This window comes from Hirsutella rhossiliensis, assembly GCF_020360975.1.
Source record: "Hirsutella rhossiliensis strain HR02 chromosome Unknown scaffold00004, whole genome shotgun sequence".
Taxonomy (NCBI): Eukaryota; Fungi; Ascomycota; class Sordariomycetes; order Hypocreales; family Ophiocordycipitaceae; genus Hirsutella; species Hirsutella rhossiliensis.
In genome coordinates, this window is record NW_025408670.1 from 6,176,702 (window position 1) to 6,197,371 (window position 20,670).

A 20,670-nucleotide genomic window follows, 5' to 3' on the forward strand; every position below is an offset into this window, starting at 1 on the left:
GGTATGGTTCAGCGATTCGAAGGGTACTGGCGGAGATGCCAAGCCCGTGTCGTGTCTCAGAGGGAGCCGGAAATCGACGGCGATGCGAAGTGATTTGCCTTGCGGAGAGGCTCGCGGGTCAGCGAGGGCCGTGGTGTCGCGATGGGATGGGAGAAGTAGACAGGGGAGAGAGGGGTGCGAAGCTGCGAGAGCTGCGAGTGTGCGCGTAGGAAGGCAGTCGAGAAGAGAAGAGAAGACGATTGGCGAGACAGGCGAGGATGTGTGTCTTGGTCGGTGGGAGAAGAGACTGTGCGCGAGGCAGATGGAGAGATGGAGAGATGGAGAGATGGGGAGATGGAGAGAGAGGGGCGGAGGGGAGGAGGGGAGGGAGGGTGGTAAGAATCCAGGACGTGACGCACTGGCGGGACGCGCCTGGGTGTACCGCGTTGAGAGGTGGCGCTACTTTTATCGCAGTCGATTGCTGTACAGTACATGCGACCGGGCGGGTCAATGTGTCATGAGCAAGAAGTACCTTACTTGGCTAAGAGACAGGTGCGACAGGTGATGGGCCAATGGGCGGGAAAGAAAGTACCGGAAGATGGCAGTACCTCGGACGCCAGGGACTGAGGTCACTTCCCAGAACAAGTACCGGGAGCTTGACGCGAAGACTTTAAATGGGCTGGGACGCGCCGCGAGACGAGCCCCACCAGCAGCTCCAGGGGGCCTGCCATTCCCAGCTTCCCTGTACTAATACCGCTTGCAAGTGATTTCGCTTGCAAGTTGCGCAGAGGACCTTGATTATCGCATTGGCCTTTGGCTACCGCAAGAAACCGGGGACCAACACAAAAGATACTTGGGTACCTCGATGCCTGAGCTTCGAGCGCACACAGTGAGCGGGCCCCTGTAAGGAGGTACCTCGGTACCTTGTCAGTGCTGAGAGAAAGCCTCACCGCCTGCGGAACCCGCTAAGCCCTTTCCTGGTTTTTTTCTGCCCCAGCCTCCTTGAAGACGGCCGTGAGCTTTGCTGTTGACTTGTCGTTGCTGGGCCTCCGAGTTTTCTTGGCGGTTTTTGGACAAGCACAATCCGATCCCCGGCACGACTCGCCTCCTCCGCGCGCAGCTACAGCGACCTCGTATCCTTTGTCGCACTGCCTTCTTTAATCAAGGGTTGATCCCGCGAGGTCATTCCGGGTCGAGCCGCCTTGCTCTATCCCGGCCTTGCTCTATCCCCCAAGTCTTGGCCCGAAGCGCGAAGCCCTGCGCCGAGCAGACAACTGGCAGTCATTGCCCCTGCCCGACCCAATTCTCCCCTAGCTTCGAACCTCTGCGCAGTATGGCCTCTGAAGAAGCGGCTTGGGATGGAGGGGGATTTGCGGCGACTGACGACGCCGCGGCTCAGCGCGCCGACGAGCAAGCCGACGAGTTTGCGCAAGACATCGGCGTGGCTGGTGCAGCGCAAGACGAGAATGACGCAGACGACGGGGCAGACTATGACCCTGAATCCGTCTCTTTCGATGCAACCCCTCAAATCCCCGACAAAAGCGCCTCGGCCACCACATCGCAGCGGCCGCCCACGGCCAAGCCCAAAATGTCGGGCGGCTTCCTAGTCGAGGTTTCGGACGACGAGGACGACGTTGACAACCAAGACCCACCAGAAGGAGCACTGCAGACGCAAGGCCAGGCTGCCCCTGTCGGCAACGGCGTTTCCCCTGCGCCCCCTGTCGACGCCCCCTCCAGCACGCCCCAAGTTGTTACCCTCGATCCTGTGGCGCTCCTCGAGGCGCGCATCAAGGAGGATCCGCGCGGAGATATGGATGCATGGCTGAACCTCGTGGCCGACCACAAACGCCGGGGCAGGCTCGATGACCTGCGAAAGGTGTACAATCGGTTTGCCGAGGTGTTTCCGCAAGCGGTGAGTGGCTATGCCGTGGCAATTCTGCCTTGATGGCGTGCCCTTGAGCTCACAATGATTTTCCAGGCCGATATTTGGATAGAGTGGATCGAGATGGAGCTTGGTATTGACAATTTCGTCGAGGCTGAGCGGCTGTTTGGGCGGAGCCTCATGTCCGTCCTCAACGTAAAGCTCTGGACCGTCTATCTCAACTACATCCGGCGACGCAATGACCTCACCAACGACGCAACGGGCCAGGCCAGGCGGACCGTAGCCCAGTCGTACGACTTTGTCATTGACAACGTCGGCGTCGACCGAGACTCTGGCAACATCTGGCAGGACTACATTAACTTTGTCAAGAGTGGTCCCGGCCAGGTTGGCGGCACGGGCTGGCAGGACCAGCAAAAGATGGATCAGCTTCGAAAGGCGTACCAGCGCGCCATTGCCGTTCCCATGCTGAGTGTCAATAACATGTGGAAGGAGTATGACCAGTTTGAAATGGCCCTCAACAAGGTGACGGTAAGTAATGCAGTTTTGTTGCCACTCCAAGCAACCGGCTCGGCTGACCAACATATCGCAGGGGCGCAAGTTCATCCAAGAAAGGTCTCCCGGATACATGTCGGCAAAGAGCGCCAACATTGCTCTCGACAACATGATGCGACACTTGAAGCGCAATAACCTGCCTCGACTGCCTCCGGCACCTGGATTTGACGGCGACGAGGAGTTCAGGCATCAGGTGGAGCTGTGGAAGAAGTGGATTGCCTGGGAGAAGGACGACCCACTGGTTCTCAAGGACGACGAGCCACAGGTGTACAAGCAGAGAGTCCTGTACTGCTACAAGCAGGCCCTGATGGCTTTGCGATTCTGGCCCGAGATCTGGGTCGATGCGGCTGCCTGGTGCCTGGAGAACGAAGTGCGCGACAATGAGAGCAAGCCTGTCGGGACGGAACTGCTCCTGCAGGGCATCGCGGCAAACCCGGAAAGCGTTTTGCTTGCCTTTAAGCACGCGGACCACATTGAGGCACACTACCCAGAGAAGGAGGGAGACAGGTCAGAGTACGCCAAGGCCGTTCGGCAACCGTACGATGCCGTCCTTGAGACGCTATACAAGATGGGCGACAAGGTCAAGGAACGAGAGAAGCTCGAGGTGAGCACGCTGAAGCAGGCTGCCGCACAAGAGCATTCAATGCAGGAATCGATTGAGCCGGTCGACGAAGACGAGGACGAGGACGACGAAGACAAGAAGCCCAAGAAGTCGCCCATGGAAGAGCGAGTCACAGCGATCCAGAACGCCTACGCCGCCGAGTCGCAGCTTCTGTCACGCACAATCTCCTTTGTCTGGGTCGCCTTGGCCCGCGCGATGCGGCGCATCCAAGGCAAGGGAAACCAGACCGAAGGCGGTCTGCGCAAGGTGTTTACGGATGCTCGGCAGAAGGGACGCCTCACGAGCGACGTGTACGTTGCCGTAGCCATGCTGGAGTCGGTGGTGTACAAGGATCCTGTCGGGTCCAAGATCTTTGAGCGTGGCGCGCGGTTGTTCCCCAACGACGAGAACTTTATGATAGAGTACATCAAGTTCTTGCATTCCAAGGACGACACGACGAGTGAGTTTGATCGCCTTGTGCTGACAGCATACCGCGGCCCTCGTGCTAATCAGGAGACAGATGCCCGCGTGGTCTTCGAGACTTGCGCCAACCGCCTCGTCTCGAAACCCGAGACGCTGCACAAGGCCAAGGCCCTCTACGCTTACTTTCACAAGTACGAGTCGCAATACGGCGAACTGTCTCAAATCTCCAAGCTCGAGGACCGAATGAGGGAACTTTTCCCCTATGACCCCAAGCTGAGCTACTTCACGGCGCGCTACTCGTCCGACAGATTCGATCCTGTTGCCGCGCCCATCATCATCTCCAAGACTGTGCAGATGCGGCCGAAGCAAATCATCCCGACCATCGAGCAGCCCGTGTCGGCGAGAAATAGCATTCCGCCGCCGCGTCAAGAGCAGAGCCCCCGGCCGCAATTCGCCCGTGCCACAGCCTCGCCGAAGCGTCCCTTTGGCGTCGACGACGAGGAGCTCAACCCTCCCAAGAGGCTCGCTAGAGGCGCGTCGCCTCTGAAGGGTGCTGCGGGACGCCGTCTCGACCAGCAGCGCCGTAACCAGTCGTCGGCTCTTCACCGCGACATTACTTTTCTCCTCGGCATCCTCCCGCGGGCTCCCAGCTACGACGCACAAAGGCTCAACCCAACAGCCATGGTTTCCCTTCTCCGTGACACACCCCTCCCAGACTACAGCACCTGGCGGGCCAAAACAGGCGGGCAATATCGGGCCCCGGCGCCTACCCACGGGCGGCAGACGTCTGGAGACTACGGCGGCAGGCCAATCAGCCCGTATGGCCGACTGGCTGCGTCGTCGGGAGGCTATCGCGGCTCGCCTCTGAGGCCGGAGAGCGGAGGGATATATGCAGCAAACCCGTATGCGCCTCCCGAGGCCGGTGCGGTGCCTCCTGTCTGGCCCCCGCTTGCAGGAGGACATGGCGCGCCTTCGCTTGGTCCGCCAGGGCAGTATGGCGGCTATCGATATCAATGAGGTTTATTTTCTTTGAGCAAGTGGCCACGGGGCGGCGTGGGCGGACCAGTTGATTGCTTTTGGCACCCATCAAGCATGTTGCACCGGCGTTTGGTAGACACGGGACAGGGCTCGGCAGGCTGTTTTCCCGCGGGCATCTCGCCTTGAGGCTTGGGGAGGGGGTTGGGGGGAGACAAGATGGCAGGTCTTGGCGTTCAGTAGGCCTCACATGAGATAACAGATACAGCTGCCCTCCGAATTGCTTTTGGACGCGGGCGTGAAGCGTGCTGGTGGCAAGGGAAGCGTTGGAGGTGCGTGCCATTCGTGCCATTCTCCGATGGGCCTTGGCGGACGGTGACGGCGTTCATTGTGCAGACCGTAGCTGGTAAGCATGGATATTACCAAGCGAAGCGACTGAATCTCAGGACAAACGGCGACTGACTGTTGTGGGCAGCCGTCTCGTCATCTGGAGCCCGGGACGAAACATGGTTACGCGGGCAGGCAGTGCTTGGCATGGCCGCCACCTCTCGCTCTGGTGCCGAGACAGAATAGACTGCAGCAATAGAGACAATAGAGCAGTGAAGCCGGCCACGATTCACTGTTCTCTTGACTGCAGTCGTACGCCTCGGCCATGTCAGGGCACGGGGTTCTTCTCTCAGCCAGCCTCTGCCAATCAAGCTTCGAGGGCAACCAGGGACGGGGCGCCTCGGAGCCTGAACAGCCATTGGGGTGTCTCTATCTTTGCAGCAGCGAGTCGAGGCGTTGCGTTGGTGCTTGCAATTCACAGTTCACAGTTCACAGTTCACAATTCACCGCACTGCACTGCACGTGAGTCTGCCCCAGGCAACGGCACTGCCTACCACCTGGCTGGCACCAGGCAAACGGCACAAAGATAAATAACCTGCTCTCTCCCTCCTCTCCCTCCTCTCTCCCTCTTTTCTCTTTCTCTTCTTCACATCACGAGAGCCTCTTGCCTCTTGCCTCTTGCCTCGAGAAACAGCGGGTAAGTAAGTTGATGCTTCCTTTGCAACTCATCATCATCATCATCATCATCATCATCACCATCATCATCACAACCTTTCTCCTGCCTTGACATCGCAAGGGCTGCAGCTTCTGCTCGGCTTCCCTGGCCTCGCCGCAGCAAACAAGACGCGTTTGTGGGCTTGCTGCAGCAAAAAACGCACGCGTCGAGAGCCGGCAGCTGCCTCTTCGAGGTGTTGCCCGTCAGCCTCTCGTTTCACCACACCTGCCTCCCACTGCAGCCTTCTTCGCCCTCTTCCTCCCTCCACCTACCAACTTCTTCCCCTCTCTTCTTCCACTCTCTTCCTCCACCGACCTCTCCCACTCTCGTCATCATCAGAACAAGCTGTTTCCATCTCGCAGCCGCTGACTCGTCTCTCCAGAATCCAAATTTCGGCATCTCGTCTCGTCTTCGACCCATTCCCAACAACCATCTTGACCAAAAGGCCTCCAGCGAAAACAACACCTCCAACACCGACCATCTGCTCAGGTAGGTTGCCTCTCTTTTTCGTCTCTACCGCCGAGCGTCTGAATTTCGTGTTCAGATTGCCTCTCGGGCTCGCCTCTTTCCACAGCCCTTCGGCTTGCCTTCTTCTCCCCCCCCTCGCATCCTATGAGCCTCAGGCAGCAAAGCCACTGAGCGTCAACTGCCAGAGTGTTTTTGACAGCTGGCAGCCAGGCCCCTTCCTCCCCCCTCCCACCCCGCTTTGGCCTTTGCTCTTCTGTTGAGTCTGCCGCATCGCTTTTCACTTCCCTCCTGCACTCTCCCTTCATCGCTCGCCTGCATCTTCTCCTCCGCTCTTTTCCATCTCTCGTACTCATTCAAACCTGCCCTGCACAACGCTATCGAAGCTGCACCCACACTCGCTGCTGGCCACCTGGCTCCCTTCCAAGCGGTCTTGGGTCACACGAATCGTACTGCACCTTAGCCAACCCCAAGTCCTCCATTTCCCCTATTACTTGGCCTCTGTATCGAACCAGTACTGACGCTTTGTCTTGACATTGCAGCATGTCTGACAGAGGTCGATCTCCCGCGCCTCCAGCGGCCGGCGGCCCGGGCCCCGGTCGCGCGGCCTCGCAATCGGCCCAGAGCCAGGCTAGCCGAGGCGCTTCGCCAGCCCGCTCGTCTGCCGGGCCATCCGCAGCATCTGGCTGGGCCCCAAGCATGGGCCACGATCCAGCCAAGCCTGCAAAGCAGGAAGATCGCGGCAATACTCGCATGGAGTTACCCCCTGACGCCTATGTCTCGGACACCCAGAAGAGCATGTTCGCCCTTCGAGGAAACAAGATGAACTCGGAGGGGAAGCCTGCCACGGTCGAGGTCAATCAGTACAGGATGAAGGCCTTCGACTTTTCCAAGAAGATTCATCAGTACGATGTATGTCTCCAGCCCCCCTTTGTGCTCGGCTCCACGGCTAACATGTCTCAAGGTAACCATCTCGCCAGACATCGACAAGAAGGCTGTCGTGCTCAAGAAGATTTGGGCCCACGAGACAACCAAGCAGGCCCTGGCCAAGTACAACTATCCCATGTGGATCTTTGACGGTCGAAAGCTGGCTTGGGCGGCTGTTTACCTTAACCGTGGCGAAGTGCGCTTCACCGTCGACCTTGACGAGGGGAAACGCCCACCTGGTGAGCCCGCCCGCGAAGGAGCCAAGTTTCTCATCTCCATTCGCTCGACAACGACGGTCAACATGGCAGCCCTCCAGGGCTACCTGGACCAGAAGACGTCGTTCAACACCAGCGTCCAGGTGGCCTTGAACTTCATCGATCATTTGATTCGCCAGTTTCCCTCGCAAAACCTGTTGGCCATCAAGCGGAACTTCTACAATGAGGAGCAGAGAGGGAAGCCCCTCATGGCCGCAGGCTGCTACATCGAGGCCCACAAAGGCCTGTACGCTTCGGTCAGGATGAGCCACAACCTGGCCCGCGGAGGCATCGGTCTTGCTCTCAACGCCGACGTTGCCAACACCGTATTTTGGACCGGCGGCATGACTATGGACACAGTGCTCTGTAACTTCCTCGCCGGGTGCGACCCGAAACGCTGGAGCGGCTTGACTCCGGTCAGTGTCGCTCAGCACCTGCGTCCGGAGAAGCATCACAGCGGCACCTGGGCGTCGTCGGATGCCTTCAAGCAACTCCGCAAGCTGCGCCGGTTGAAATTCAAGGTCGTGCATCCCAACCGACCCAACAAGGACCAAGTTTTTACGGTCCATGACTTCGTATTCGACAAGAGCTACGGCGCCGAGGGAGGGACCGCGAGGACGGTCTTTTTTAACGACAACGGAGAAAAAATATATATCGGAGAATACTTCAGTAAGAAGTACAAGGCACATCTCCGCTTCTCCAACTTGCCCCTCATCAACGCGGGAAAGGCAGGATTCTTTCCGATGGAGTTTGCCGTCCTGGAACCCATGCAGCGCTATGCGTTCAAACTGAACCCGGATCAGACGGCTGCAATGATCAAGTTTGCTGTGACTCGTCCTTCCACTCGCCGAGCCGATATCGAAAACCATGTCAAGGGGCTCCAGTTCTCCGAGGATCCCTTTCTGAGGGAGTATGGAGTCCAGTTCGAGCCAGGCTTTGCTCGAACTGACGCCAGGATCTTGCCGCCGCCAAAGGTTGATTTTGGCCAAGGCAGTGCGGATCCCAAGTTCTCGGGCCGTTGGGATCTTCGCGGCAAAAAGTTCTGGAAGCAGAACTTTGCGCCGCTGCAGAGCTGGGCCTTCATCGTTATGGACAACTGCGTCGACTTTAATTCTTTGCAGTCGTTTGCCAAGTCCTTCCGCCAGACTTTTCTGGGCCACGGCGGCAACTGTCCGGCCGATGCAATGCTCCTGAATTTGCCTGGCACTATGAAGCACAACGTGGCTGACGCTATTGCTTGGGCACACGACGAGGTCACCAAGTCACGCGGCTACACCCAGCTGCTCTTTGTAGTTGTCGGACACAAGAACAGTCCGCACTATGAGCGCCTGAAGAAGTCGGCTGATTGCCGTTTTGGCATCCTCTCTCAGGTGATCAACAGCGAAGGAGTCAGGAAGAACAACGGGCAATACCATTCGAACGTCTGCATGAAGGTCAATGCGAAGCTTGGGGGCGCTACTTCACGCACCATGGCGCCCTGGAGGAGCCAGCCAACGTACTTTCCCAAGGAGAGGCCGACGATGATGATTGGAGTCGACATTTCCCACGGACCTCCCGGCGGCAACGCGCCCTCCACTGCGGCCATGACCATGTCTGTTGACCGGGACGCCACTCGATATGCCGCAATGGTCGAGACAAACGGGTATCGGACCGAGATGCTCACTTCGGCCAACGTTCACTTCTTGTTCGGCCAGCTGTGCGACCAGTGGCGCAAGGGCCACGATGGCGCCTTTCCCAAGCACATCATCTACTTCCGTGATGGTGTAGCTGAGGGCCAGTTTGCCCATGTTCTTGACCAGGAGATCCGCGAAATGAGACTCTACCTCAAGAACAAGGCGCCACAGATGCCGCCGCCCAAGTTCACGGTCGTGGTTGCCACCAAAAGGCACCACATTCGCTTCTTCCCTCAGCAGGGAGATCGCAACGGCAACGCTCTTCCGGGAACTCTGGTGGAGAAAGAGGTCACCCACCCCTTCATGTGGGACTTTTACATGTGCTCCCACGTTGCCATTCAAGGTACCGCGCGTCCGGTGCACTATCACATCATCTTGGATGAGATGAACGTTCCCGTCAACGACTTCCAAAAGATGATTTACCATCAGTGTTACTCCTATGCACGGTCGACTACCCCGGTTTCGCTGCACCCCGCAGTGTACTACGCCCATCTCGCGGGCAACCGTGCCCGTGCTCACGAGAACGTGGCGACGAGCGAAGGCTTCCGTGGTGGTGCCAAAGGACACGAAATGATCCGTGACCAGGTGGCCAAGGGGATTACCATTGGAAGCATCGCTCGCGGCACAGAGTCGCCTCCATTGCTGACTCTCGGCGGGAAGCCTCATCCTGAGAAGGGGCCCGCCAACGGCGAGATGCGGCAGCGAGAGTTTTTCCGTGGAACAATGTGGTACATCTAGGGAGGCGGAGAGTGGGTTGGACCATGGCAGGCTCTGGAAATGAGGATTGCTTGGCTTGGTGGTGCTGGTGATGTCTGGTGGCGGCTGGTTTGACGCGTCACGAGAGAGAAGACGAGAGAGAAGACGAGAGAGAACAAAAGGGGAGACTGAAGTGGTGGAGGAGGAATTGCTAGTGGTAGCAACAAAAAGCAAAGCGAAGATAACCATGCATTTGTTTGCGTGCCTCGTAGCAGCTCGAAGTGATGGGGTTTGCAAGAGTGGGACTGAAAGCGAGGTTACGAAGTCCTTCCTTGGTGGCGTCGTTTGTCGCAGCCGAGGGAGATGTGGAGCGAGGAGTACTCTGTAGAGAGGAGCGTCATTGCCTTTTGTATTGTTATTGTTGCTGGCTCAGAGAAAGAAAGGGAGAGAGAGAGAGAGGGAGAGGTAGAGAGAGAGTTGCTGTGGTCCTGGCCAACGCTGGCCCGTTGGTACCTACCTAGGTATTGTGGCAATGCGGTAATTACCCGCTGGCCCCGCAAAAGATGGTGCGTCACCGCTAAGCCCCGGTGCGAGAGTGCCCCGGTGCGGCGGGAGTGACAAAGTCGTCGTCTGGTCCCTCCGTCGCCAACAGCTTCGGAGCCATCGCGAAACATTTGAGGCACCATGGCTGGCTTCCTACGCAGCAAGCAGGCGGGCATCCAGAATGACCTGTCTGCGAGCATCCGGCCTGAGCTCTTCACGCCCGACGACCAGGCTCGCTATGGCATAAACTCCCAAATCAGGTACGTCACCCACTCTTGCGGTGTGATTTGGCGGCTGACCTCTGTCTGCATGATAGCTGCTTTGGCTACGACCCGATCCAGTCGCTCCTCGCCATCGGGACCAGCGAGAGCAAGTTTGGCCCCGGCAGGATCTATCTCTTCGGCCAGCGCCGCGTTCATAAGGTCCTGGAACCGCCCCGGGCGACGTCGTTCCAGGCCGTCCAGTTTAGCGCAAATCGCGTCATCAGCCTCGACACCAAGAATGAGGTGGGCGTCTGGGACCCCGATACGGGCGCGCGCGTGGCAGCGCAGGTCGTCGCCGGACACGTCGTGGCCATGGTGACAGACCCCATGCTCGACTGGGCCTTTCTCGGTCTTCAGAATGGCGATGTTCTGGCCTACGACCTCGATCGGAGGAGCCTGGCGCGCGAGTTTCGATTGCCCAATTTCTGGAAGGAAAAGGACCCCGACGCCCGAGCCGCAACCGTCGTCTGCATGTCGATGCACCCGCGCGATGTCGGCAAGATGGTCATCGGATACACCCACGGCGCCGTCGTCTACTCGTTCAAGCAGAACCGCCCTGTCCAGTTCCTCGAATACCGCCTGCCCCCCGGCGCCCCCGGTGGAAACAGCGCAGGCGTCGACACGATGCGACGGCCGCGACTGACGCACGCTCTCTGGCACCCCTCGGGGACCTTTGTCGTCACCGCGCACGAAGACGGGAGCTTGGTCTTGTGGGATCCCAAGGAGGAAAAGGTCATCACCGCGAGGACACTCAACGACATGGGAGTCGACAAGCCCGCGCCCAATGCGGCCCATTTGACTTCTACCGAGCCCTTTACCAAGATTGCCTGGTGTTGCAAGGAAAACTGCGACGACACGGGCTTGCTCGTCGCCGGCGGGCAGAGCTTGGATACATCCCCCAAGAGCATGACGTTTATCGAGCTCGGACTGACGCCCACGTATGCCACGTCTTCGTGGCAAGCCCTGGCCGATTACTTTGGCGGAAAGCGACAGCTCACTCTCCCGCTGCCCCAAGGCGCCCAAGTCGTCGACTTTCTGCCCATCCCCCGTGCGTCCCCTCACTTTGCCGGCGCGCAGGACCCCATTGCAACCATCAGTCTCTTGTCATCTGGGGAGCTCATCACGATGAGCTTTCCCTCCGGCTACCCCATCAGCCCTACAAACCAGCTGCACCCCTCTACCTTTTTCGTCCATCCCTTTGTTACTAAATTCAGCGTCTCGAGCCTCGAGCGGCCCCGTTGGCTGAGTATGATGGAGAAGCGCGATCAGGGGGAGCTTCTGCTCAAAGGCGGTGCAGAGGGAGCGAGGCCCCGGAAGAGATTTGAGGAAAGGACGATTATTCAGGCCGCCCATGCCGACAGCACGATTCGCATCTGGGACTCGGGTCACGACGACGACATTGAAAACGGGCAGGTACTGCAGGTCGACATGGCGCGGGCGCTCGATCGGTACGAGGACGTCGAAATCACTGTCATGAGCATGGCCGGCACCACCGGAGAGTTTGTCGTCGGAACGCGGACGGGCGAGGCGGCCGTCTTTCGCTGGGGCAGCAACAGGTTCTACGGGCGAGACCAGCCGCAGCAGCTGGACCCGAACCCCAAGGGCTTGACGGACATAAGCTCGCGCGCAGAGCCGACACTCAAGGAGGGCCTGCAGCCGTTTGTGCTCTACGAGATGATGCAGGGTCCGATTACGGCCGCCCAAGTGTCCAACGTGGGCTTCGTCGCGGTTGGGTCCGAGCTGGGGTTTCTGACCATTATGGATCTCCGAGGCCCACGCATCATCTACCAAGCTGCCATGACAGACTTTGCAAAGCAGGAGAAGCGCAGCTCGTTTCTCAGAGGCCACCACCATTCGGGCAGCGCTGGCCCGCAAAAAGAGTGGCCGGTGGTGATTGAGTTTGGGGCCATGACGCTCGACGAGGACAAGTACTCGAGCATCTGCTGTTTCGTGGGGACAAATCTCGGCAAGGTGATTACGTTTAAGCTTCTCCCCGCGGCCGACGGGACCTACTCTGCACAGGTGGCCGGGGTTGTGGCGTTTGATGGCAAAATCATATCGCTGTCGCCCATCGAGGCGGAGACGGGGAGGCCGGCGCTGGTGACGGGCTCGATCGTAGCCGGGTTGCGCGAGGGACGCCAGATCAACGGCGCTCTCGTGGCTGGTGAGTCTCGCAACTGCTGGAAATATGCGGGACTGCTTCGGGTCGGCTAACATGAAGCAGTCACACAGACCGAAATCCGAGTGTTTAGGCCAGCCAACGCGAAGGGAGCGTCCAGGGAGTTTGACGACATCCTCTGCGATGCCGCGAGCGTGGCGGAGCTCGAGCTGCAGGGCTTTGCCATTGTTGCCCTCTTCGGGGACCGGACGGCTCGTGCCTTTTCGATCCCCGCGTTGAAGGAGATTGGCAAGGCCAGTTTGCCCATGTTGGACGCCAGTCGCGGCACGTCGGCCGTGGTGACGCCAACGGGCGACGTCTTTGCCTGGACCGGGCCGAGCGAGCTGGCGGTTATTCACGTCTGGGGCTCGGGGAAATCACTGCAACAATCACCAGACACTTTGGTCAACCCGCAGCTCGAGTGCCCACCGCGACCGACCATTTCGAATCTCCAGTGGATCTCGGGCACTCAGCATGTGTCGCCGCTCGACCTCGACCTCCTTGTCGGCGGGCCGGATAGACCACCGAGCAAGCGCATGCTCGAGGCGGCCTCGGCCGAGCAGCGAGCGGCAAGGGCCGGGGGCGGGCCTGCGGCGGCGGCGGGAGCGGTGGCGGGAGCGGCGGCGGCGGGCCAGGAGAGCTGGGGACAGTATCTCACGCGGCAGCTCAACGAGCGGACAGAGAAGCTCAACATGATGGGTGACGGGATGGATAACCTGCAGCAGCAGAGCCAGGGGTGGGCGGATGATGTGAACAAGTTTATGAATAAGCAGAAGCGGAATGTGGTGATGGGGGGACTGAAGAGCAAGTTCTTTTGAAGGGGGGGGGGGGATACTCTGACGAGGCGAATACCATGGGATGAGCTTGCTTTGAGTGCATGCTAGGTTCGTTGTCTAAGGCAGACACTAGTTTTACTCTATATACACCGGTCGGTCATGTCGTTGGTCGGCGTGATCCAACGTGCCTGACCTTGGCCATGGCTGGTCCCCTTGCATCTGCACGAGTGACTCGCATTGCGGCGTCGGAGAGACAGGAACGCCTTGTTGTTTCTTCACGCCCCTCCCCCATGTCCCTGTCCAGGTTCAGCCTGTCAAGGTTCAGCCTGTCGAGGTTCAGCCTGTCACGATGGCGCATGCGAGCAATCTAGATCCCTGGCAGCGGTCGGTTGGACTGCGTTGGCAGGGGGCGCCGCCTCCGTCTCGGCAGGCTTGGAGTGGCGTCTAGGGGAGGCAGGAATGCTGTGGCGACTTGTTTGTTGGACTTTGTCTTCTTGAGCTGTCGAGGTGTTTGCAGCTTGGGCTTGTTAGTGGAGAAGACGGCCGAGCCAATCACTTTTGAAACGGCGACAATGCCGGTCAACGGACGGGCCTTTGTTTGATTTTCCCAAGGTTTCTTGTCGCATTGCATGATTGCGTGAATACTAGATGGCAATAACTCTGGGCCTGGCGATGGATCCGTGGGCAGTCAATGTCTTAAAATGCAGGGTTGATGCCGTCATGGCCTGGGTTCTCGAGGTGTGCCCGCAGCAGGATGCCCGGCCAGCTGGCGGCAGGGTGCTTCTCGGAGCTCGGCCAGATGAGGCTGTCGACACGAGGAAGCGCCTCGCGAGGCCCGGCCTGGGCGACGACGGCATCGGCCAGGCACCTCTCAATGCCGAGGCGGGGGAGACGGGCCTCGAAGTCGGCGCAGGGGCAGCCGTCAGCCTCGGCCTGGCGACGGGCGGCCTCGGAGAAGTCGACGAGGACGGCGCGGCGTACCAGGCGCGCCAGAGGGTGGATGCGCTCGGCGATTCCGGGGCTGGTGTGCAGGGCGATGGCGACCCATACGGCATGGCAGTCTGTCTCGCCGACGCCGTGGGCGCGGAGATGGTTGGCGGCGGCGTCGGCGCCTCGGACCTCGAAGCGCTCGGGGCCGTCCTGGGCGTGACTGGTGCCCAGGTCGTGGCAGACGCAGGCGACGAAGAGCAGGTCGAGGCCCTTGGTAGCGCTGCCGTCGCGTTGGGTGCCGGCGGCGTCGTCGAGCTGGGAGTGGGAGAGCCACTGGGCGATGAGGAAGACGCGCAGCGAGTGGTTGAGGATGGGCTCGGCGAGGGCGCGGCGGGCGAGGGCGAGGGCTGCGGAGCTGACGGGCGTTGAGGGGAAGCGGCTTTGGGTGTCGTCGTCGTCGGTGCTCTCCATTTTGATCTGGTGACGCTGTCTCCGAGGACCGCGATGCCGAGACAAGGCCGACTCTGCGCAACGCCGTGCGGGGTTGGTTGTAGAATCGGCAAGTTGCAACCTCAGGTTGACACTTTCGAGTTGCGACTCTTGGTAATTATAACTCGAGCGCCAGTTATCAATTTGTCAGCTGAAGCACCCGAGTGACCCGACATCGGCCGACGCTGACTCTCTGCTGAACGACTATAAAGACTAAATGAGCGGCTCGAGCTGGCGATAGCTCGATTATCGATAGAGCATTCTCGCCGTCAGTCCCGTCTTCCAGCTCCGTCTCTTCACTGTTTCAGAATGCCCCAAGTCGCCCGCAACGGCTGGCACGCCGTCCCCGTGGACCCGAGCAACATCTTTGGCGGAAAGCCCTTCATCAACCAGCCCGAGCCTCTGCTCGTGGCCGACATGGAGTTTCCTGGCGACGATGCCGTTGTCGAAAAGGTCTGCGCCTACGCAAAACAGAAGCTGCCGCTGCAGACGTTCAACCACTCGATGAGAGTCTATTACTTTGGTAAGCCGCCTCGAACCCGGCCATCTCTGACAAGCGACTCAACTGACCGCTTCGACTCTCGTGCTACAGCAACCGCCATCGTGAGACAGCAGTTTCCCGAACACGCAGCCGACCTCTCGCCCGTGACGCTGGCCCTGACCTGCCTGCTCCACGACATTGGCACCGCCGACGAGCACATGGCGGCGTCGCGCATGTCGTTTGAATTCCACGGTGCCATCATCGCCCGCTCGCTCATCGTCGACGCCGGCGGCCCGCAAGACCAGGCCGACGCCGTCTGCGAGACCATGATCCGGCACCAGGATCTCGGCGTAGACGGCACCATTACCTTTCTCGGCCAGGTCATCCAGCTGGCCACCATCTACGACAATGTCGGCGCGCACCCCACCGTCGACAACTTTGCCGAGATTCTGCACAAAGACACGCGCGAGGACGTCGTCAGAAGCTTTGACCGCAGGGGCTGGCTTGGATGCTTCGCCAGCACGATTCTCCGCGAGGTTGAGCTGAAGCCGTGGTGTCATTCGACTCATATCCCGGACTTTGAGCAGCATATCCTGGGCAACAAGCTCATGAAGCCTTATGAGTAGGGACGTCATCAGCGCCTTGGTCTTGTTGCTTGGCGGCCATGTACTTACTCACAGGTGGCAAGGGTTTATCTCGACTCATCTTCTATTCAATATTATCACACCATCTCGGTCCTGCACTCGTTTGGTGCTGTGAGCTTGTGTATGAGCTAATAGAAGGCAAGACGTTGCTACAGCTCTGAGTACTGACTTCTGCGGAATCCCAGTATTTTCAGTTGGGATTCGACTGCAAAAGTTGTTCAATCAGGGGCTTCACCTTGGTAGACGCCCCAAGCGCGCCCCAATATCCTTGCCCGGGCGATTTGGACATGATCTGGTCGTTAACTGCATCATCCACCATATTAGGTCCCTGTGCCAAAGACTTTTGACTTCAGGACGAGGTAGACTGCGCTCCTGTACGCGCACCCGTTGGCTCGAGCTTGGGAGAGGCCAATTTACGGGCAACGCTCATTTTAGGGTACCTCAGGTCGAGCCAAAGGGTAGGCCAGGCCCTGGCCTTGCATCCCTTGATTGAAACTCAAACGGGAGCCGGTCAACAAACTCAACGATAGCCATGGCATGCTAGGGCGGCCACTCCTTCTTCGCCCGTGAGCCTGTCCAGTCTGTCAGTCATGCGGACCGCACGACAGGCTCGGCGAGGAAAAGGACGTTTGCTGACATATGAAGCAAACATGGGGAGAGATTCATCAAGTGTTTGCGAACAACATATATATAGAGACTCTTTGACTTGATAGCCCATCGTCGGGTCATCGGCAGCGCAAGAGCCCTGGTCTAAGTTTCTTCCTTTCCCTCTGCGAACATCAAGTGAAATCCACTGATAGCCGGCCGAGCTTAAACTCCTGCGGAGAACTCCATACAACGGCTAAAAGCTCTTTTCATGCAACAGCCAACTCATAGCCAACTGTGTCATCCTGCCCGCTACTCGTCATGTCTCGACTTGTCACGCTTCCAGGAGCCTTTCTTGTCGTACGTAAGGGTCGCGCTGCTGCTTCCCGTCAAGTTGACGAGTATGGTATTCGACTGGTCCATGGCAATCATGGTGGATGACTCGAGCCGGGCCTCAAACCAAAACACCACCTTGGGAAGCGGCGTCAGGATGGCTTTGCCCGGCGGGAACTTCAACGGGCTCATGTAGACTGCGAACATGCCTTTGAGCTTGGGACCCAGGGAAGACTCTCCTTTTTGTTGTGGTACTAACCGCTTTTCCACTCTCCATTGAGAGAGAGCTGGACGACGGCCGATGCTGTAATAGCGTTTTTGAACCCAAACGAGTTGTCCGGAACCGATTGGTCGTCAATGACATGGTGCTCGGACCAGCTGTCAAGTACGTACGACTGCTGAAACTTGACGCCAGCTTCGCCCGAGATGCCCGAGATGGTGTCTAGTAAGACGCAGCGTCAGACAGAAAACCTGCGTCTTCATCTCGGCGACCAATGGGGGTCGCGCTCACTGCCGATGCGGAAGTCCTGTGTCGAGCCGGTTATCTGGTACTTGTCTGTCCATTTCGCCGTCATGATGGGCGTGACGTCTGTCTCGTGTAAGCGCCCTGCGGGACCGAGCCAAACTCTGGCTCCGACGAACCGTCAGCCGTGGCAACGACGTTGTAGTAGTCGTTCCCCTGAGGGTCCTCGAACACCTTGGCCATGATGAGCCGGTATCCGTTGAGGTTGAACTGCTCGACCCAGTAGTCATCTGTGGCGACATGTCAGGCATTCTTTGAAAGTCACCAGGCCGCTGATAGTCTGCCGTACCGACATTGATGTCAACCGTGTAAGTCGTCATGATGAAGGTGGATCGGACGGGAAGGTCAGGGACTCTGTTCAGACAAGTGCAGATGCTGCTCACCCGAGGCGATGAATCAGACACGGAAATCAGACCGCCGGGGCAAGGGATCCTTATACAAGTTGCCAGGCTCCCTCTGTGTACCCGAAGATGCCTCATGATGCTTCGGGACCTCCATGCTAAGTGGCCCGATCGCGTGCATCAGCGGACGCTGTGACATGCTACGCACTACACAGCTCGAAACACGTAGCTCTCTTATCATACTACTAGCCCTTCGCCCCAGCGTGGCTCAAGGCTGTGACACCGATAGGACGACAACCCGTATTTGAATGCAAGCCATTACTCGGGCATCAGGTCTGCGAGGGCCCTGGACCAAGCCGCTGCTGCCCGCGACGAGCGGTTGTCATTTTAAGCAACGCACTAAGGATATTAAATGTCGGCACCGTCTGCTGGGGTTTAGAATCTGCCTGTCCTGGTCTATGTGACCGTTGCGCCAAAAGACCTCGTTGAGCTCTCTCGTGTGTCGACTATACGCCACGACTCTCCAGAGCGCTAGTAGTAGCCCTGCTTACACGCAAAGAGAAAAGACTCTTTAACTGCTTAAAGATATGGTGACTTGAGAGTGGGTTCGTATGACCCCTTGTCTTGCGTTATTTTAATCTACGTGGATGCGAGTTGCCAGTCGCCACGACCGCCACAACTGATGACAGGAGCAGACCGGCGCCAATACTCCGCGGAGGGTCTCACAGCCTTCAAGACGCGACAATAATATGCGTTTTATGAGCTTCCTTGGTAACATTCGTGCGGGCGTACGGGAGCGGCTTCTTGCGGTGTCACACAGCATGCATACGCATTCATCACCTTGTTGTCGCCAAGGTAATCTGTTGAGCATGACGCCAAGAATTGCCTGATACCGGACAGAGCGTACGCCCAGATGATACTAAGAGGGAGGTTGCACGACTTGACGCTTTGTGTCCCAGTGTTGTTCCGAGACCGCATGTGCCGAATGATATCCATGCATATACGCCATCCGACGCGCATGTTGCTCTACCAGAAACAGGGTGCTTCGGCTTAGCCTGACTCGGATATCTTCTCAGTTGGGCAGGAATTGTAATAAGGCGACATTGTCCTCGGTGAGGGCTGTCACAACAGACATATCTGCAGGCGAGCCGGCGGCGTAACATCCACGACACCAGCAATCTATATGCGTGGGCGACGGGAGATTCATTCAGAGCCCCGCGTTTCGTCGTTGCCAGTGTCCGACTCCTCGCCAGGAAGACAAGCGTATGCCACCAGAGTCCTCGTAACCAGCTCTGATTTGTCCCGGGGAGACACGCGTGGCGGCAGAAACGCGGCGAAGAGGAATGACTTCGCTAAAAGTAACAATCCAATGTGGCCAGTAGTTACCCGCTGTCTGCTCAGACGATGGCTCGGTCTTTGCTAACGGCCGGGCAGAACAGACCCCTACTGGGTTGATAAGTTCAATGATGGAGGCTACCAAATTGTCATGGCCATGTGCTTCAAGGACAATGTCGGCTCTGCCAATTACAACGTCGCTGCCTCTACGGGAAGTATGTTCGCTCGTCATCCATGGCTCCGGCCAGGCACACGGCTGACAGCGGCGGGCAAAAGTGGTGGGCCCCCTCATGGTTGCTTCGTGGGTCGACGACTATCAGATCACCGGCTCGACTCAGACGTTCCGGGCCGGTACACAGGTCATCTTGTGGGGAGTCGAGCCATACTCCGAATGGGCCCGCTTGGCTAATCGCAAACACAAGGCCGGATGGAGACTGTGACACCATCGCCATTTCGGGCCTGGAGTCCATCGCAAGCCAGCAGGTCTACGTGCTCCCGCGCTGGTCAACCCACCACGTCGAGGACGACAAGTCGGTTCAAAAAGGCAGCTTTGCGCTTCGCAACGGCGTCACAGCCTCGGCCGTCGTCACCATGCTGATGGAGGGCAAATATCTCCCCAGTAGGCCACTCCGCCATCCCAACGTCAGCTCACGCCGCCGTGCTCTGACACTTCTGACCATTATTATCAAGTCTACATCAGCCCCTTTGAGTTTCCACCAGGCCAGACTGTATTCACGCCGGTTCCTAGAGTCGTCTTTTGGTTTCAGCCCGCCCTGGCCCAGTCGACTATGATCACAAAGGGCCAGGAGACCACCTGCGAGGTCGACATGAGTGCAACCGCGTCGGCTACCATTTCGTTCGATAGAGAGGGCAAGTGGAACCGCAAGTAGATATATGGATGAGTGCGTCGATGCTCGACCTGATCCGACTGCTCTCTGTTCGTACAAAGTGACAAACTGAATGTGCTCTGATGACTCACGATGGACTCTCGAAACCGGATCAAAACAAAGCAGAATATGGGGAAACGCCACGGCGACTGATTTGCCAATCTGCCGGCGCTCACCGCGACTAGGGCTCGTAGCAGACGTCGAGTCATCTTCCAATTGCATCACGGTAGCCGTGACAATGTTCGACTTAATCACTCGGCTCTGGGCGCAGCATGACGAGTCTGCCTTGCTGTATACGCCACTTAACGTCCTCCGTCTAGTCCCTGGTCTCGAGAAAAGGCCTCCCGCAGATGGCGTCCCAGCCGCGGAACCCGGTGTGCCAAGTTCGTCAGGGCTTGGAAAGGTAAGCGCCGAGTATAAGGCAGCAGAGTCATTGATAGCGGCACCGCGGCTCAGCGAGTCAGGAATATCCGCTCTCACAATCCCCTGTCATCCGAGAATACGCATGGCGATTGGAGAGGGCCCTGAACTAGCTTTGCTATCCCACGCCTGCCGAGGACCCCAGCCACTATATGCCGATCCAGTACGCAATTCGTGGCTTGGCGTCGATTATACTCTAGAATAACGCAGATTCTGGGCGAACTACCTAGATAGGAAACAGATCGAGTTAAAGAGAAGGAAACGAGACAGATGGGTAAAGGAAAAGGCCTGTAGGTCCACCGAGGAAAATATTACGAGAAAAATCCCACACCAAAGGGTGGAGATGCCGCGGGCATTCTCCACCAGATTTAGTATTCTACGCGCCTTGACATGAATTCAGGGCGGCAGATTCTACTGCCATGGCAAGACGTGCATTATCTACACGGGTTCCCCCTTTCAGATGAAAATTGGGGCAGTGTCAACATCCGGGGGA

General features: G+C 58.3%; 7 protein-coding genes across 7 annotated transcripts; 5 read left to right on the forward strand and 2 right to left on the reverse strand.

Annotated features, from left to right (window-relative positions):
- Window positions 1–1,312: 1,312 nt before the first annotated feature.
- Window positions 1,313–4,454, forward strand: HRG_05034 (suppressor of forked protein (Suf) domain-containing protein; the record flags this gene model as incomplete). The annotated part of the gene is made up of 6 exons (XM_044863505.1): window positions 1,313–1,891; window positions 1,958–2,389; window positions 2,451–2,783; window positions 2,832–3,017; window positions 3,063–3,474; window positions 3,535–4,454. The coding sequence occupies 6 exons, from the start codon at window positions 1,313–1,315 to the stop codon at window positions 4,452–4,454; spliced, it is 2,862 nt and encodes a 953-aa protein (XP_044722119.1).
- Window positions 4,455–6,462: 2,008 nt separating this feature from the next.
- Window positions 6,463–9,511, forward strand: HRG_05035 (piwi domain-containing protein; the record flags this gene model as incomplete). The annotated part of the gene is made up of 3 exons (XM_044863506.1): window positions 6,463–6,831; window positions 6,884–7,516; window positions 7,589–9,511. 3 exons carry the CDS (start codon window positions 6,463–6,465, stop codon window positions 9,509–9,511), a joined length of 2,925 nt encoding a protein of 974 aa, XP_044722120.1.
- A 642-nt stretch (window positions 9,512–10,153) lies between these two features.
- On the forward strand, window positions 10,154–13,251 carry HRG_05036 (uncharacterized protein; the record flags this gene model as incomplete). The annotated part of the gene is made up of 3 exons (XM_044863507.1): window positions 10,154–10,272; window positions 10,329–12,439; window positions 12,500–13,251. 3 exons carry the CDS (start codon window positions 10,154–10,156, stop codon window positions 13,249–13,251), a joined length of 2,982 nt encoding a protein of 993 aa, XP_044722121.1.
- A 654-nt stretch (window positions 13,252–13,905) lies between these two features.
- HRG_05037 (HD domain-containing protein) lies at window positions 13,906–14,610 on the reverse strand (the record flags this gene model as incomplete). The annotated part of the gene is made up of 1 exon (XM_044863508.1): window positions 13,906–14,610. The coding sequence occupies one exon, from the start codon at window positions 14,608–14,610 to the stop codon at window positions 13,906–13,908; it is 705 nt and encodes a 234-aa protein (XP_044722122.1).
- Window positions 14,611–14,937: 327 nt separating this feature from the next.
- On the forward strand, window positions 14,938–15,735 carry HRG_05038 (HD domain-containing protein; the record flags this gene model as incomplete). The annotated part of the gene is made up of 2 exons (XM_044863509.1): window positions 14,938–15,151; window positions 15,221–15,735. The coding sequence occupies 2 exons, from the start codon at window positions 14,938–14,940 to the stop codon at window positions 15,733–15,735; spliced, it is 729 nt and encodes a 242-aa protein (XP_044722123.1).
- Window positions 15,736–16,650: 915 nt separating this feature from the next.
- On the reverse strand, window positions 16,651–17,514 carry HRG_05039 (uncharacterized protein; the record flags this gene model as incomplete). The annotated part of the gene is made up of 5 exons (XM_044863510.1): window positions 16,651–16,868; window positions 16,931–17,113; window positions 17,183–17,260; window positions 17,314–17,424; window positions 17,484–17,514. 5 exons carry the CDS (start codon window positions 17,512–17,514, stop codon window positions 16,651–16,653), a joined length of 621 nt encoding a protein of 206 aa, XP_044722124.1.
- A 1,204-nt stretch (window positions 17,515–18,718) lies between these two features.
- On the forward strand, window positions 18,719–19,760 carry HRG_05040 (uncharacterized protein; the record flags this gene model as incomplete). Its single annotated transcript, XM_044863511.1, has 5 exons — window positions 18,719–18,798; window positions 18,970–19,085; window positions 19,147–19,237; window positions 19,293–19,489; window positions 19,561–19,760. 5 exons carry the CDS (start codon window positions 18,719–18,721, stop codon window positions 19,758–19,760), a joined length of 684 nt encoding a protein of 227 aa, XP_044722125.1.
- Window positions 19,761–20,670: the final 910 nt, after the last annotated feature.